This window comes from Hyperolius riggenbachi, chromosome 1, assembly GCF_040937935.1.
Source record: "Hyperolius riggenbachi isolate aHypRig1 chromosome 1, aHypRig1.pri, whole genome shotgun sequence".
Taxonomy (NCBI): domain Eukaryota; kingdom Metazoa; phylum Chordata; class Amphibia; order Anura; family Hyperoliidae; genus Hyperolius; species Hyperolius riggenbachi.
The window spans coordinates 54,369,332-54,387,242 of NC_090646.1; the positions used below are offsets into that span (position 1 = coordinate 54,369,332).

At 45.4% G+C, this 17,911-nt stretch overlaps 1 protein-coding gene across 6 annotated transcripts in view; it reads right to left on the bottom strand.

Moving 5' to 3' along the window:
* The window catches only part of DYSF (dysferlin), a 456,891-nt gene that overhangs the window by 329,969 nt on the left and 109,011 nt on the right, over positions 1-17,911 (bottom strand). For all 6 annotated transcript variants that reach the window (XM_068274344.1, XM_068274325.1, XM_068274335.1 and 3 more), the window contains exon 5: positions 2,829-2,958. In XM_068274344.1, coding sequence (XP_068130445.1) covers positions 2,829-2,958 — 130 coding nt within the window. The remainder of the gene's footprint in view (positions 1-2,828; positions 2,959-17,911) is intronic.

Consider the following 17,911-nt stretch of genomic DNA (forward strand, 5'->3'; position numbering starts at 1 on the left):
TGGCTGCATGAAAGCCCACTAGATGGCGCTCCGGAGGCGTTCTTCTGATCGCCTCCGGCGGCCAAAAGTAACACGGAAGGCCGCAATGAGCAGCCTTCCGTGTTTGGCTTCTCCTGTCGCCATGGCGACGAGCGGAGTGACGTCATGGACGTCAGCCGACGTCCTGATGTCAGCCGCCTCCGATCCAGCCCTTAGCGCTGGCCGGAACTATTTGTTCCGGCTGCGCAGGGCTCAGGCGGCTGGGGGGACCCTCTTTCGCCGCTACTCGCGGCGGCGATCGGGCAGCACACACGGCTGGCAAAGTGCCGGCTGCGTGTGCTGCTCTTTATTTGATCCAAATCGGCCCAGCAGGGCCTGAGCGGCACCCTCTGGCGGTAATGGACGAGCTGAGCTCGTCCATACCGCTAAGGTGGTTAAGAGATGTATGGAACTGTTTTATATTATGAACATGGCGGTGATTGAATAAAGCCTTTTAAAGGGACAGTGTTTATTATCTGCTGGACCTGACTGCATTTTCTGCTTCTGGGCCCTTTCACCCTGCTACCACAGCCTAATGAAACCCAATGGGGAAGTTCATACTCTCCACGTTGCGGTAAGCTGCGCCGGAAGTGCCCAATTTATCGCTGGCGCAGAACTACGTTACCATGCGGGACTTGCGACGATCTGCGTCGGGCCGGAAGTCATGTTAGCCTATGGCGACGCGGGGTCCTTTAAAGAGGAACTATTGCGAAAATCTTAAAATTTAAAACACATACAAATTAGAAGTACATTTCTCTCAGTAAAATGAGCCATAAATTACTTTTCTCCTATGTTGCTGTCCCTTACAGTAGGTAGTAGAAATCTGACAGAAGTGACAGGTTTTGGGCTAGTCCATCTCTCCACAGGGGATTCTCAGCATGACCTTTATTCTTTGTAAAGACACTCCCTGAAAAAGATTTATACAAAGATGCTGGCCAGCCTCCCTGCTCGCTGCACACTATATTGGCAGTGGGATGGAGCAACTGCCATTCACTAAGTGCTTTTAAAAATAAAGAAAACCCTGAGAACCCCCCCCCCCCCCCCATGAGGAGATGGGCTAGTCCAAAACCTGTCGGTAATGTCAGATTTCTGCTACCTACTGTAAGGGACAGCAACATAGGAGAGAAGTAATTTATGGCTCATTTTACTCTGGGAGTATTGTACTTCTTATTTCTATGTGTTTTAAACTTTAAGATTTTCGCGACCATTCCTCTTTAATGACATTGGCCTCAAACAATTCTTTGCTGAACAGTGTACAGTTAGTGGGGACCTACAGATGAGTGGGACATCCTCATATAACCTGGAATAGTCCATTAACGACAACCCTCTTTCCAGGCAGTCATAATGGGGACTTCCTATGTGTGGAGTGTTTCCTGTCTTGTGCTGCTTTATTGCTGTCCCACAACCACAGATCTATAGACAGCGTTGATATAGATGCCTGCACATTGTCTCACCGGCTAATATAGAATCCTGGAAATACAGTCCAGCTACTGTTCAGATCGTACAGTCCTGCACCTCCTGGAGAACATGTCCTCATACTGACATATGTGGTCTTCCAGCTAGTTGCTGCACCTGCTGTCTCTCTACTTATGCCATAGTTGTTGACGGTCCAGAGGCTTCGAGTCGCATTGCACTACAACGAGCAAAATGTCTATGATATGACCGTGTGGCAGAGTGTGCCTGTAAGATTCTTAGAGGGTCTTGCAAGGTATGGCCCTTATTATAGCCAAAGTGAACCTGTGTTTCAGTCAAAGATTATGTGCAGAGTTCTCTTGCTATACAGATTCTAGAAGGCCAGGCAGAGAGTGGAATAGAAGAGAGAACATTACAGGGAATAGTAAAGGGCAGAACGCAGCATTATCTATGGGATGTGCAGACTAGCTGTCTGAGCCTGGGATGCCCAGGGCCATACAATGCCAAACAATGCCTGGTGTTTCTAAACACCAGTTTCTGAGTATTTAGGGTACAGGGCATCTGCTTCACGCTTGCGCACTAGACGGATGTCAATCACAGAGTTCTGGATGTCAATCACAGAGTTCTATAGGCCAATAGCAAGCGTTTAATAGGGGTGACATCTGGAACTCGCCCATATCCCACCTTCGGGGGCGTGTGGTTAGTTAACACTTGTGGATCTGGAGGTTTCTCCTTTTATAAGGTAGATCCATATAGGTTTGTGGCTAGCGCGCTCATATTAATCAGCTTTGCTCAATATCTGTATTATTACCTACTGATGTTTGCTTTGCTTCGTATGTTTTTCAATATAAGTTTGTAACCAAGATTATACCGAGTATCCCGGTTGGATACAATAAAGACTCTCTTAACTGCTCTGGCGATCAATTCTGTGAAAGTCTGCTAACGGCTGTATACTTTCCGAAGGTGATAAGGACCAGCACTAAGGCTGTCAGGTAGTCACACACAGGGACTAAATATTTGATTATTACAGTGCCGACGATCATATGCATAGCACCGCCCCCCACAGACAACAGACAGTGCAGTGTATGCACGTCTGATATCTTGTGTATCGAATACACTGTGCGTATGGGGCCTTACTGTGGCAAAATGCAGCACAAATGTTCACTCTACAGTGAGAAACTGTTCAATAAAGTTTTAGCGAACCTACTACCAAAGATTAGGAAAAACCGGATAAGTTGATGTATAGTGACAAGAAAGCATCCATCTATTCCACACAAGCCCCTCAGGTGACCATTTCCCCTCTCTCAGAAAACAAGGACTACACCTTCAACCATAGTGATGTTACAGTTGCCTGGCACAGTCCACCGGCTGCAGTGCATTATAAGCACAGGACTTACCCGTCATGGTATCCATAGTACTGAAAGACACCATAGAGGGGGTGGGCTCCTTCAGGGAAGATGGCGGGGGAGGGAAGACTGGCGCTGCCCCAGGAGGAGGGAAGTAGGAAATCTGGAGGGTTAATGTTGCCTGTGAAAAAAGCAGAAAAATAATTTCAATATCTTTAGTGGTTCCAAAATGATCATTTCCGATCATTCATACAAATAATCCTTCGACTGATCAACAAATTCTATCTTTAGTGGCCACCTTAAAGGACCTCTGTCACGAAAATCTTGAAATTTTAAATGAATGTAAACGTACTGTATGATGAGCCATACATTCATTTTCTCCTATGTTGCTGTCACTTACATTAAGTAGTAGAAATCTGACAGAACCAAAAGGTTTTGGAGTAGCCCATCTCCTCATGGGGGATTATCAGGGATTTCTTTATTTTCGAAAGCACTCAGTGAATGGCAGTTTCTCCATCCAACTGCCAAAAAGTGTGTACGGTGAGCAAGGAGGCTGGCCAGCATGTTTGTATTAATATTTTTCAAAGAGTGTCTCTCCCCTATGGAGAGATGGACTATCCCAAAACCTTTCGGCTCTGTCAGATTTCTACTACTTACTGTAAGTGACAGCAACATAGGAGAAAGGTAATTTATGGCTCATTTAACTGTGGAAAAAATGTACTTCTTATTTGTATGTGTTTATATATATTTTAATTTTTAAGATTTTCGCAACAGTGGCCCTTTAAGACAGATATAGACCCATTTGTTGAATTCAATCCACAAGCATAATTCAAACTTTTAACTTGTTAGACCAAAACCAATCTAATTAACCAGTAAACTGCCCTGAAGCCTATTCCCAGGCAGTACACACATGTGGGTAAAATACCAACAGTCTCCCTCACTCAAAAAACACCTCATTATTTCAGTACCACAATGAGAATAGGAACCAGGGCTGACTGTATGACTGAACTGGGCCAAGCTTCAGGCTGCCTATAACTTCTCAGCCTGCTCACAGCTGCTCATCAGCCAATCAGGATACAGGTGAGATTCCACTGGCTGTTGCGACTGGATAAACTGCTCAGCAACTACCTAGCACGGAAAACTTAAAGGACCACTCCAGCGGGAAAAAAAAGTAAGCAGTTAAAATCTGACACAACCGACAGGTTTTGGACTAGTCCATCTACTCATGGGGGATTCACAGGGTTTTCTTTGTTTTCAAAAGCATTTCCTGAAAGGCAGTTTAACTGCCAAAACAGTAAGAAACCAGCCAGCCTCCCTACTCACTATTTTGGCAGTCAGACTTAGCAACTGCCATTCAGGAAATGCTTTTATAAACAAAGAAAACCCCCGAGAATCCCCCATGAGGAGATGGACTAGTCCAAAACCGGTTGTTTTTGTCAGATTTCAACTGCTTACTTTGTTAGCTGGAGTGGTTCTTTAATGTGCTTATAACTAGTAAATACATGTAACAGAATACCATTTTACCCCAGTGAAGATCTGCATTTACATGCACAAACATGAATTCATCCAGCAATGAGGAAACTAGACACCCATGGGAAATGCTTTTATTTTTGGTACAAACTGAACTATTTTGAGTGGATGATTTAATTATACAAACTGCTGTGAGGAGCTGGGACTGCGCTGAACCGCTGCACAATCGTGCAGGACGGAGGCCTTTTTATAGAAATACTAGCCTACCTAACCTCGTTTAAAAACGGGCTCTAGGTCTCTGTCCCGCCACCGCATGTCAGTGCGCATGCGGGCGCGCCCTTCTGCTCGGCTCCCTGGCCCCGTCCTTCTGTCCCAGCGGCTGTCCGTGCTGCGTACATGCGCAGTAGCAAAACACGCGGACACAAGTGGACACGGCGACACAGGGACATTATTGTATAGGATTCCAGAGGTGTATTACTAACTTGGAGAGGCTCTCACTTCACAGCAGGCCTTTAAAATGAACTGTAGTGAAAATAACATAATGAATAAAATTGTTTATTTTTATTTCTTTTACAATATTCATTTATAGATTATTTAGTCAGTGTTTGCCCCTTGTAATATCTTTCCTCTCCCTGATTTACATTCTGACATTTATCCCTGGAGTTGACATTTTTGGCTTAGCCAGGTGATCTGTGCAGAATGTTCGTTACTGAGAGTTCTGTGCACAAAGGGAGATACTGCTTGCTTGGCAGTTGGAAACAGTTATTATTTCCCACAATGCAACAAAGCTCACAGACCGCAAACTGTCAGGACCCTGGCCATGACATCACACTGTGGAAGGGGTTTCACCACAATATCAGCCACACAGAACCCCCAATGATCTATTTGAGGAAAGGTAAAGATTTCTCTCGGGAAAGGGCGTATCAGCTGCTGATTGGGATGAAGTTCAATCCTGGGTTACAGGTCCTCTTTAAAGTGTAACTCCGCTATTACAGGAACGGGCAAACCACACCCAGCCAGGGACACTCCGCAGGGGCTGAAGACACTCTGGCCAAATCATCCGGCCATCCTAATTTGCCCCATTCATCAGATGAATAAGCTTTCCTGTTGTTGCTCCCACCACATTGCCTTGAAAAACTGACTGTTCATTGGCTGCTCAATACACTCCACCCCTTTACAAGTGCCATGGTAACAAGATAATCAATTATATTCCCTCTACCTGCCCGTGGCAATCAGCCTATCTATATATATAATAGACTAAGTGCCTCAACCTTCGAGCAAGAAGAAGAAGTACTTTGCATGAGAAAATGTATGCGTGCTCAAACACCAAGTTTAAGGCCTCTTTTCCACGGACTGTTGAGCTGTGTGCTCAGCAAGCAGTTACCAGGCAGCAGCAAGCAGTTACCAGGCAGCAGCAAGCAGTTACCAAGCAGCAGCAAGCAGTTACCGGGCAGCAGCAAGCTGTTACCGGGCAGCAGCAAGCAGTTACCAGGCAGCAGCAAACTGTTACCAGGCAGCAACAAGCTGTTACCGGGCAGTAGTGAGCAGTTGTAAGAGTTTGAGAGGCATTTTACTGCCTATCAACTGTCCATGGAAAAGAGGCCTACCCTAGCAAGTCTGGCTTTGCAAATCTGGCTTAATTGGCTATTCATGAGGCAATGCTCATGCAAATTTGCTTTTGCGTGCCAAACTATGCAGGGTCAAAAAACCAATACCGCAAAGCGGTCGCCCTGCTACATGCCAGTGATGAGCGAAAATGCAAAAATTTGTTTCGACAATTTTTTGCCGAATTTTCGCCTAATTTCGTTTTGACAGGCAAATTTTCCATCTCATTTTTTCGCGTTAATTTTCGCCTAATGCCAGTCATTTTCACGTTACTTGCGTATGATTGCCGACATTTTCCGCATAAGGGCATTAGCGTCCGCATTCAGAGAAGTTTCTTGCGCATTATTGCGGACATTTTTCCGTATAAACGTCCGCATAGACTGAATTTCCATGCGGATTATTGTGGACATTTTTCCGCATAAGGGCATAAGCATCCGCATACAATGAATTTTCGATGCTGGTCGAAAACGCAAATATTTCTGAAGATTTTCATGAAAATTCGCCAAAAATAAAAATGGGATTTTCGATGCGAAACTGCTACATGCTACATTAGCACTATCCAGGAGCACCACAGGGAGGATTCCCAATGCCCCCATTTTTATACAACCGGGGGGACCGCGGGTCCCAGGCTCTCTCACTGCCTAGGAACCACAGCGGCACCCCGGAGGGGGAGGCTAGGTGGTGCAGGCGACCCCCCCACCCAAGCGTGGGCAGCGCCGGGAGAGCCGTCTGCACCCACCTCCCAATATTAAAAACAGGCAGTTACCTTAACGTCCATTGCGTTCTGCTACATGCGCATTAACTTGGGGGCACCACATGAGAAAGGAGTGAAGCATGGGTCACCCCGAGCTTTAGAGCTCAGGGCTGGCTCACATACAACACTCCGGGGGGGGGGGGGGGGGGACAAGCACAGACAACTAACTCCAGGGCTCACACCGCCGGAGCAAGCCATCCACCACCTGCCTCCAAAGGATACAAACTGCAAAAAATGCTTTCCATGAGAAAATGAATGCGCATGCAGCAGAACGCAATGGACGTTAAGGTAAGTGCCTGTTTTTAATATTGGGAGGTGGGTGTGGACGGCTCTCCCTGGCCACACTTGGGGGGGCGGCTGCGCCACCCAGCCTCCCCCTCCGGGGTGCCGCTGTGGTTCCTAGGCAGTGAGAGAGCCTGGGACCCTGCGGTCCCCCCAGTTGTATAAAAAGGGGGGCATTGGTAATCCTCCCCGTGGCGCTCCTGGATAGTGCTAATGTAGCATGAACTTATTCCCGCAGGGCGACCGCTTTGCAGTATTGGTTTTTTGACCCTGCATAGTTTGGCATGCGAAAGCAAATGCATATTTGCATGAGCATTGCCTCATGAATAACCAATTAGGCCAGATTTGGAAAGCCAGACTGGCTAGGATTAAACTTGGTGTTTGAGCACGCATACATTTTCTAATGGAAAGCCGAAAGGTAGGTACACACATAAGATAAAAGTCTTTGGAAAATGAAAGATCACAGACCAATGTTACCCCCTTCCATGTAGTATGAGAGCCATACCTACACAGTCTATTCTATTGAGCTGAACTCCCCATCAGATAAAAATTTTTGCAAGATGCTGCACACAAAGATGCTGCACACATGCAACAGATCAGTATCTGCAAAAGATCTGTTCCTGCAAAAAATCAGTTTCTGCAAATTGCATTCATAGTCTATGATATCTGCAGATCTCATGCTGGGCATACATGGTATGTTTTCTACCATGTAATCGAGCCGCTGATGGCTCGATTGATAATTTCCGACGTGCCCAATACCCCGCCGGATCGATTCTGCGCTCGATACCGGTCGGCAGGACAAAAGAAGAAACGAGTGGAAAATAAGAAAGTGCTCGCGGGGATGAGCAGGAATCGATCCGGGCGCCCGCGGGGACGAGCGGGAATCGAGCCAGCGGCTCGATTACACGGTAGAAAACGTACCATGTATGCCCAGCATAATACACACCTTGTTTGACAGACATTCATCTGCAGATCAGACAATCATCTGCAGATCCAAAGATCCATCCTGGTGGATCTGATCTGCAGATGATTGTCCGTTAAACAAGGTGTGTATGAGATCTGCAGATATCATAGACTATGAATGTATTTTGTAGGTACTGATATTTTGCAGATACTGATCTGTTGCATGTGTGCAGCATCTGTGTGTGCAGCATCTTGCAAAGATTTCTATCTGATGGGGAGTTCAGCTCCATAGAATAGACTGTGTAGGTATGGCTCTCATACTACATGGAAGGGGGTAAAATTGGTCTGTGATCTTTGATTTTCCAAAGACTTTTATCTGATGTGTGTACGCACCTTTATTTTTCTTGCTTCAAGATTGAGGCACGAACTCTATTAGATAGATAGAAGATGCGGCGTATGCTACGACGCGGGTCGGCTAGTATATAAATACTGTATATAGGCAAGAGGTGGTTTCCTCTTGTGTGCTTACAGCTCCCCTTATTGGTCACTGCTCCTGTGTTACGCACGGCCGATCCCTACAGAGAATGGGCTCAATTCACAAGCATTAGAGCCCGTTTCCATTAGCGCGATCCTATGCGATCATCGCACTGCATCATTTTTACCGTGGAAAAGGGTCCTTTACCGCATTCAGGAATGCAGAAAACTGCTGATTGTCAGATGTAAATGCTCTAAACCTATTACCACATGGAAAAGTAAAAAATACTGACTAGTGATATAAATTACCAACTTATAGTGAGATGTTTAGCATTTTAAAGTGAACCTTCAGACTAAAAATCTACTCAGCAGAGCTGAAAAGGCTTGGTGTTTCTTCAACAATTTCACAGCATCAGAACTTTGTTTTTTCTTACCCAAGCCTCATTTTTAGCTACACAGAAGAAAACTGCCTGGGCATTTTTCCCCTCATGCTGTGCAAAGCATGATGGGATTTCTGATATTGTTGTTCTCGTTCTGCTGTTTTGGTGCAATTTTTTTTTTTTAATTTTGAATTTGAGATTTGAAGCTTAGCGAGCGCAGCTGGAAGGGGTAATCAGGACACAGGACAGTTGGAACTGTGTCTCATGCTCCCTGTCACCTCCTTTCAACCAAAAAGATGGCTACCCCCATGAACAAGATGGCTGCCCCCATGAAATCACAAACATTTGCCTGTTCTTTTAAAACAGGGTGGGAAAGAGATTATATTACCTGTCTATTTTAATTATTGTAACTAATGTAACTGAATGACAGTATGTTTGTTTAGGCTGAAGTTCCCCTTTAAGACCACCCTGGAGCTGTTGGTAACTAGCAATCAGACGTTCGGAACGGATAAAGGGGACAGCCAATAGGAGGAGCCACCCCGTCCCAATCCTCAAACCATTGCTACCGTTGTACCGTTGGGCATGAAATCAGAAAGAAAAAAAACACAATGCAGTAGCGGAGCACATTGTTAGAGGCTTCCCTGTAACCCTGTAAGCCTCGTACACACACCTGACTTAAAGGATACCCGAGGTGACATGTGACATGATGAGATAGACATGGGTATGTACAGTGCCTAGCACACAAATAACTATGCTGTGTTCCTTTTTCTTTATCTGCCTGAAAGAGTTAAATATCAGGTATGTAAGTGGCTGACTCGGTCCTGACAGGAAGTGACTACAGTGTGACCCTCACTGATAAGAAATTCCAACTATAAAACACTTTCCTAGCAGAAAATGGCTTCTGAGAGCAGGAAAGAGGTAAAAAGGGTCAATAGTTCAAAGATTTTAGCTCTAACATATGTCGATGAATGTGTCATTGAGCACACACAATAAAACAGTTAAAACTTAAAAAGTAGATTTTAACATGAAATAAAACTGTGGAATGTCTTAAAAAGTCATTTTTAGGAGAAGGAAGAAAGATACAATCATTTATTTCATTTGTTTATTTTCGCCTCCGGTATCCTTTAAGTCAGTTGAAGCGGCCAATAACCACCACCTCAGCCGATATTCAGGCGTGTGTACGGCAGCCGGCGGCCCTCAACCGACGAGCGATTCCCCGGATGCATCTATTCACCCAGGCCTGGATTTACCTCACAGGAGCCTATAGGCACAGATGGCACCTTAGACTTCAACCTCCATGAACATACCACCACCCGCTGAACCGCACCACAAGTGTGCTGGCTGGCCCAGCTGTCACTTCTCCCTTCTCTTGCCCATCATAGGTAGCTACAGGTGCCCCTTAGTATTAGGTAAGCAGAGCTATCACCAGCCCCAAGTATTAGGTAGCTAGAGGTGCCTCTGACTAAAGGGAGATCTGGTCAGTGGAACGCATGTGAGCAACCTCTCATTTACATTTTCAGCAGGGCTTTGCATAGCGAAGGAGGGAGGGAGGAGCTTGGGAAGGGGAGTGAGCCGCCTTTCCATCATCAGATGCCTGTAGGCACGAGCCTACAGTGCCTTATGGTAAATCTGGCCCTGTACTCACCCCCAGCCACGCCGATTAACCGCCGTTCCCATTGTTCATGCCGCTACCCACACGCCCCGTGACGTCACGCACGCGCCACTAGTCGCCCCACCCTTGCCTCCCCGCCCCAGTGAATTTGTAAAACAACAAAAAACTTAAAATACCAAATGCTGTATTTACTGACCTAATATTATTTCCCGAACAGGTCTTAGTGAACTCAGCCCTATGTGGGAGTCTATGTCTGCAGTCCCGGGTCTCCCCATGAGATCACACACAGGTCAGGCACTGGGAGGTGCGGATAAACTCTTCTGACACGCCTGACAGATGGGGACACGGAGAGCAGGAAGTCTCCTGCTGGCGAGGAGTGTAAACAATGTGACAAAATCTAAATATTCCCCTTTATTATTCTTTCCGAGCTAGATTTACAGCCTCTAGAGCCTTCTAAATATAGGAGCGCGGGACATTCCTATTCCCAACACTCGGAAGACCCTCTACAGCCAGCACTGGAGACGGCGGAAGAGCACTGTGTGACCCCGACCACAAAGGGGAACTCTAACCACCCTTTACTGTGACCCTGACCTGACCTCAAGCAATACTGAGAGTCCAGACAGGCACAAACGAGGCAGGGAAATATCGGATGCAACATGTGCCACCATCGCCTATAATGTGGATTACGGCTATAGCAGTGCTCAGACAGTAATTTGGGTGCCGTCAAAAGTCGCAGCCCAAAATACGGTAGTATAAAAACCTTGTAATTTGGCCGTTGAAATTGCGTCTTTCCCCCCGAGTCCATGGCAGCCTGGAGGGGGAATAGTGATTAACGCTGCCGGGACTTTTACAGGAGCTGTTTTTCATCTTTACCCTGCGCCCAAATTTCCCAGCACCATTTTTGCATGTATGCACAGAGAGTATGACCGTAAAGTAATGATCAAAGTTATAACCAGATGAATGCTAATCAAATGAATACTTCTGCTAATGCTGGGAATACACGGCTCGATTCTTAGCCATTTATCGATAGATAATTTCCGACATGTCCGATCTCCGGCCCGGTCATTTCGCTGCATTAAAGACAATGCGAAAAGATACGGAAAACGAGCGGAAGAGAGTCGCCCATGGAATCGAGCGGTAGAATCGAGCAGCAAAATCGATCCATGTATGCCCAGGATAAGGCTAGTTACACACCAGGACATTGCGTTTAGGGGACGTTATAGGGCACATAACGTGCCCCTAACGCAACGCCTGGTGCTCTCTGGTGTGGACGTCGGAGTGAGCCACGTTGTGCAGCTCACTCTGGCGTCCGTGATCTCGTGATGCCTACTCTTGGACGCATGCGGCATCACGTGGTCCCGCCCAGCCAATCGCCGCACAGAGCAGCCGCTCCAGGAAGTAAACACTGCACGTCACACCGTGCAGTGAATATTAATTAGCCATGTGCCCGGCCGCTCTCCCCTCCTCCCCAACATGACTGAGCATGTGCAAACAGTCTAACGCTGCTTAGCCGGTAGAACGCACAGCATGCTGCACTTTGCTGCGTTACAATGTAACACAATGTGGGCACTGTGAACAAGCCCATTGATTTTTCATTACTGTGCGGTGGGGCTGCATTGCAGGCTCCACCAACGTGCGCCTGTAATGTCCCACTGTGAAACCAGCTTCAGAGTCAGGATTAAGTCACCCAGTGTCAAGAGGAAGTATGTGCTCTTATGGTAGCTACATATGCCACAATATTTTAGAAAATTTTATTAGCAATTTCACCTTATTTATCTAGCATGACAGCACCCCTAAACCACTGCATTCCAATTTATAGCATATATATGTCAACCTGTTAAAGAGGCCCTGTAGTCACATATAGTAAAATGCAGTAAATTATTCAGAATGTCCACTTTCACAATAATTATCCTGGTTTCAGCATTAGAAACACTTCCTATATATATTGTTGTTTATTGGTATATAGTACCACCCTCCAAGTGATGTCACAGACTAGGCTGTTTAGCTATGTGAAATCTTCCTCCCAGAGCATTCTGGGAGACCAGGTATATTTTGCACAGGCTTTGAAACACTCAGTAACCAAACATTCCTCAGAGATCACCTGACAGGACACCACCTGTGATAAATTTCAGAATGTAAAACGAGGTGAGGAAAGATTTTACAAGGGGCAAACACTGACTGCATCCTACTAATATTATAAACGGGAAAGTTCGGATGTTTGTTAATTGATCACGCAAAAATGGCTGAACGGATTTGAATGAAATTTGGCACACACATAGTACATTACCTGGAATAAAGTATAGGGTACTTTTTATTCCCATAACTATAAAGTGGGCGGAGACAAATACAAATTTCACTGGAAAATGTAAACTGCAGCCATTCTTACACTGTTAATGGTAGGGTTCTCAAACTTTGCACAGTTGGTCACTGGGTGACTGGGATTAATATTCAGAAAAGTGGGTGGAGCCTACAAAAGCCAATCAAAATTCACCTATTGATTTGCAAGGGGAATATGTAATTGCTGCCATTCTTGCACAAGCCTCAAACCTGGTACAGTTGCCCATTGGGTGACTGGGGTTCAAATTCAGAAAAAGGGGTGGAGCCACAAACAGCCAATCAAATTTGTTTCATTTCAATGCAAATCATTGATGCCATCTCTCTCTCTCTCTCTGTATATGTGTATATATATATATATATATATATATATATATATATATATATATATATACTAGCTGGACGCCCGGCATTGCCCGGGTATATATTTGGCTAGTGTTGGCTCTGCCCACTTTGCCTAACCCTAACACACAATTACTTAATGACCAAGTATGTGAGCTTTGCGGTCTTTGGCATCAATAATTTGCAATAAAATAAAATTAATCTGATTGGATGTGGCTCCACCCCTTTTCTGAATTTGAACCCCAATCAACTGTACCAAGTACAGGTAATTAACAGTGCAAGAATGGCAGCAATTAAATATTCCCCTTAAAAATCAATAGGTGGATTTTGATTGGCTTTTATAGGCTCCACCCACTATTCTGAATATTAATCCCAGTCATCCAGTGACCAACTGTGCAAAGTTTGAGAACCCTACCATTAAAAGTGTAAGAATTGCTGCAGTTTACACTTTCTCAGTGAAATTTGCATTTGTCTCCGCCTACTGATGACCCGGCATTGCCCGATTATGTATTTTGCAGGTGTTGGCTGCGTCCAATTTTCCTAACTCTAAGGCTTCTTGCACACCAAGACGTTGCATTAGGTGGCACAATAAGGTCGCATAACGTGCACCTAACACAACGTATGGTGCTGCAAGAGCCGACGGTAGAGTGAGCCGCGTTAGGCTATAATGTCTCCCAGAGTGGCGCTGATTGGCCAGCGGGACCACGTGATGCGGCGCGAGACACTCCGCATCACGTGGTCCCGCCGGCCAATCAGCGCCCGCCAGTGCAGTGAATATTAAGTAGCCATGTGCGCGGCTACTGTAGCTGGCTCTCCCCGCCTCCTCTCCGCCCCCTACTGCGCATGTGCAAACAGTCTAACGCGGCTATAGCCGCTCCAACGCCGTAGCATGCTGCACTTTGCACAGAACGTGCAGCGTTACATGTAACGCAACGTGGGCTGTGTGAACAGCCCACTTGTGTTACATTGCTGTGCGTTGGGGGAGCGTTACAGGCGCACTAACGTGCGCCTGTAACGTCTTGGTGTGTAAGCAGCCTAACACACAATTAATCAATTACTCAATGACCAAGTTTGTGAGCTTTGTGGTCTTTGGCATCCATAACCTGCATTAAAATGAAACAAATAAGATTGGCTGTTTGTGGCTCCACCCCCTTTTTTCAATTTAAACCCCAGTCACCCAATGATCAACTGTACCAGGTTTGAGGCTTGTGCCATTAACAGTGCAAGAATGGCAGCAATGTAAAAATTCCCCTTAAAAATCAATAGGTTAATTGGCTTTTATAGACTCCACCCACCTTTCGGAATATTAATCCCAGTCACCCAGTGACCAACTGTGCAAAGTTTGAGAACCCTACCATTAACAGTATAAGTATGGCTGCTGTTTACATTTTCCAGTGAAATTTGTATTTGTCTCCGCCCCCTTTTTGGTTATGGGAATAAAAAGTATCCTATATGTTATTCCAGGTAATGTACTATGTGTGTGCCAAATATCATTCAAATCCGTTCAGCCATTGATGCGTGATCGAGTAACAAACATCCAAACATCCGAACTTTCCCATTTATTATATTAGTAGGATATACACACAGTATATACATATATACGCTCCCACACTGCTTCAAAGTTCAGTATGTGCTGTGTAGCTATGCGTGATGAAGACTGGAGTTTACATAGTAACAAGATGGAGTAACTGCGGCCTGGCCTGGAATCTGCGGGCCGTTGCTGACTTGCAGAAACATCACATTCCATGGCTAGAAATGGAAGCGGGACTATGACAGCGATTCTTCCCAGCTGCCTGCTCTGTGACTGTGCAGCTTACCCCGCCAGGAGAGAAGCGTCCAACCAAAACAGAGAATGATGTGTCCCCAGCATGCACCTCTGCAGCCACACGGGCTAAATACACCTCGCTTAACCATCTATTACAACAATACACAGAGGGTATAACGTCTAGACTATAATACAAACCTGTATTTTAGCATGCTAACCCCACAGCCCTGCCACTAGATAAGAGTAGATGCTGAAAGGTTGTAAGCCTAGCTGTGTGAAAACACTAATGCAGACGATAAGCTGGTCTTTTAACCACTTGCCGACCGCGCACTCATAACGTGCGTCGGCAAAGTGGCAGCTGCAGGACCAGCGACGCAGTTCTGCGTCGCCGGCTGCAGGCTAATTAATCAGGAAGCAGCCGCTCGCGCGAGCGGCTGCTTCCTGTCAATTCACGGCGGGGGGCTCCGTGAATAGCCTGCGGGCCGCCGATCGCAGCTCGCAGGCTAAATGTAAACACAAGCGGAAATAATCCGCTTTGTTTACATTCGTACAATGCTGCTAACAGTAGCGGCGTTGTACCAGATCAGCGATCCCCAGCCAATCAGCGGCCGGGGATCGCTGTCACATGACAGGCAGGAGCCTGTTAGAGGCTGCACAGGACAGATCCGTTCCTGTGCAGCCTCGGATCTCCGGGGAAGGGAGGGAGGAGAGGGAGGTGGGAATTTCGCCGCGGAGGGAGGCTTTGAGGTGCCCCCCCCCCCCGCAACACCCAGGCAGGCAGGAGCGATCAGACCCCCCCCTCCCAGCATATCATCCCCCTAGTGGGGAAAAAAGGGGGGCGATCTGGTCGCTCTGCCTGCACCCTGATCTGTGCTGGGGGCTGCACAGCCCACCTAGCACAGATCAGCTAAAACAGCGCTGGTCCTTCAGGGGGGGGGGGTAAAGGGTGGGTCCTCAAGTGGTTAAACGTATATCAGCTAAACCAAAAACAGCAGACAACTTCATTTCCTTAATATTATTATTGATTGATTTATAAAGCGCCAACATATTTAGTAGCCCTATACAAAGGAAGAAGCAAACAGGGGGTACAAAACAATACAGACAATGGTGTACGCTGATGTACGTAATACAGGGTTGGCACAAAATACAGAATGGGTAATTACAGTGACAGAATTAAAGTGGTCTGAAACTCCGACATAACATTCAATAGAAATGTGTTTTTCTACTTTTTATTACTCATACAGTTATCATGTTTGCTTTTGTGCCTAAAAAATATTGTCTCTTTACAAATTACACGTTTCCAAAGTGTAGTTTATCTTGCCCTAAAAGCTGCTATTGCATTGTATTCCAACTGCTTTTTATTATATATTAAAATCTTCTAATGAGCTGTTCTGACCTGTGTGTGTGTCTGAAGCAGAGGGAGCTTCACAGAGTTTCTTTTCACTTTAGACTGTGTTTACACACAATGTAATAACATTGGAATGTAAACAAAGATACTGTTATCTCCAGTCCGGATGCGGATTTGAAGATGAATAGCAGGAAAAAGTGCTTTGTTTAACCATTTCAGTGATGTTTTGCTAAAAAAAAATTCTGGGATAGTAGCTTTTAAGCTGTGAGGAATCTTTTAAAGCAAAGTAGAAATGCTGACTTTCAGACCACTTTAATATGAATAAATGTGTAACAAAATCCAAAACTCAAAAGGGGGAGAGTCCTGCCCCTGCAAGCTTACAATATAAAGGAATAGGAGGTGGGGGACTAGAGGTGGGGTAGCATGCAATAATCATACCTAGAAACAGTGTATTTTAGGTTATCTGGTAGGAAGTACAACTTGGCCAGAGGTCAAAGGGGAACTGGCCCAAGGTAGAATGTATGCTTGACCAAAAAAGTGAGTTCTTTACATTTCTAATCATGACAACAACACCTATTAGAGGGGGTCCTAACATTCAAAAATAAAAAATTGCCAAAAATAATTAGTGCCCCCAAAATATGTTTTGTTTTTGTTTTTTTGTTTCTAAAATACATCTCCCCTAGTTGTCCCATTTTTTTCCCTTTTTACCTGGTCTGGGTGCCTTTGCCAAACTGCAGGAACTGTGCAGTGCCTGCAGGATTGTGAGAAGTTTTCTTTTTTTAGTTACAGTAACAAGCTTACCTCGCCATGCAAATAACAGAAAGGAATCTTCCTATTTTAGATTAGACAAGGACACTATGACCAGAAGGTAATTGAATTCCCCTGTCGCTTTGAAGAGTTTACACAGTGGTGTAAACCTGTTCTCTATGTCTTGGTTCCAGATACAACAGGGCAGCTTCAGAGCTCTCGCAGATTCTTGTGACAGGGGGTCAGAGCTTTTGGGGGGGGCAAGGGTCCTGCACAATATGTCACAGGTGGTTTTAATGTTTTAGCCGATCAGTGTGCATCTGATCTTCCTCCCAATGCACATGAACTACTAAAGAATGCAGTCAAGCTTTCCAATATGATAAGAAAGGTCCTGCTTTCTTAAAATGTGACTGCCCAGACAAGCATATATTTGCTGAGTGGCATTATCTCGAGTGCATTTCTAAATGTGCTGCTATCATCATTTCTGCTCTCCTCTCTCTCCGGACACTTTGCTCCGGATGCTTTGTTTAGCTGAGCTCAGGAGACAAGTCCCCCTACACTAGGCTGGTAGACCACTCCACACCACTTCATACACCACTTCATTAGTAGTCGGCAGAAATTACACCTATGTGTAATTTGGCATCGTAATTTGTAATTATGCATCGTAATCGTAATGCAAAATTTGCGGATTATGCGTTAAAATAATTCACATGTCAACGTAATTGCTAACCCTAATTACGCATGTTAGCGTAATTTACGCGTAATTGCGGACACGACCGGTTTTATGCATGCAAACGGATTTTTCACATTGAATTTATAAATAGTAGCCACGTGTGTGCAGTGTACTGGCTGATGAACGCAATTTATTTTCACATAAGAAAGCTTTTTCGCACTGGATATTTGCGAAACTGGAGAATTGATGCAAATATTTTTACACAACACAAATTTGGCGTAATTACGATTCATTAACGTAGTATGCTGTACGTAACAGTCTTCGAAACGGTGACAGAGCCATCCAAGCAGGGACAGTTGGAAGCCTTATAAATGTATAGATATAAACCACAGGAGGTCTTACTTATGTGGCTCCCCCTTCATACTTGTGTGGTAAACCTGGTAAC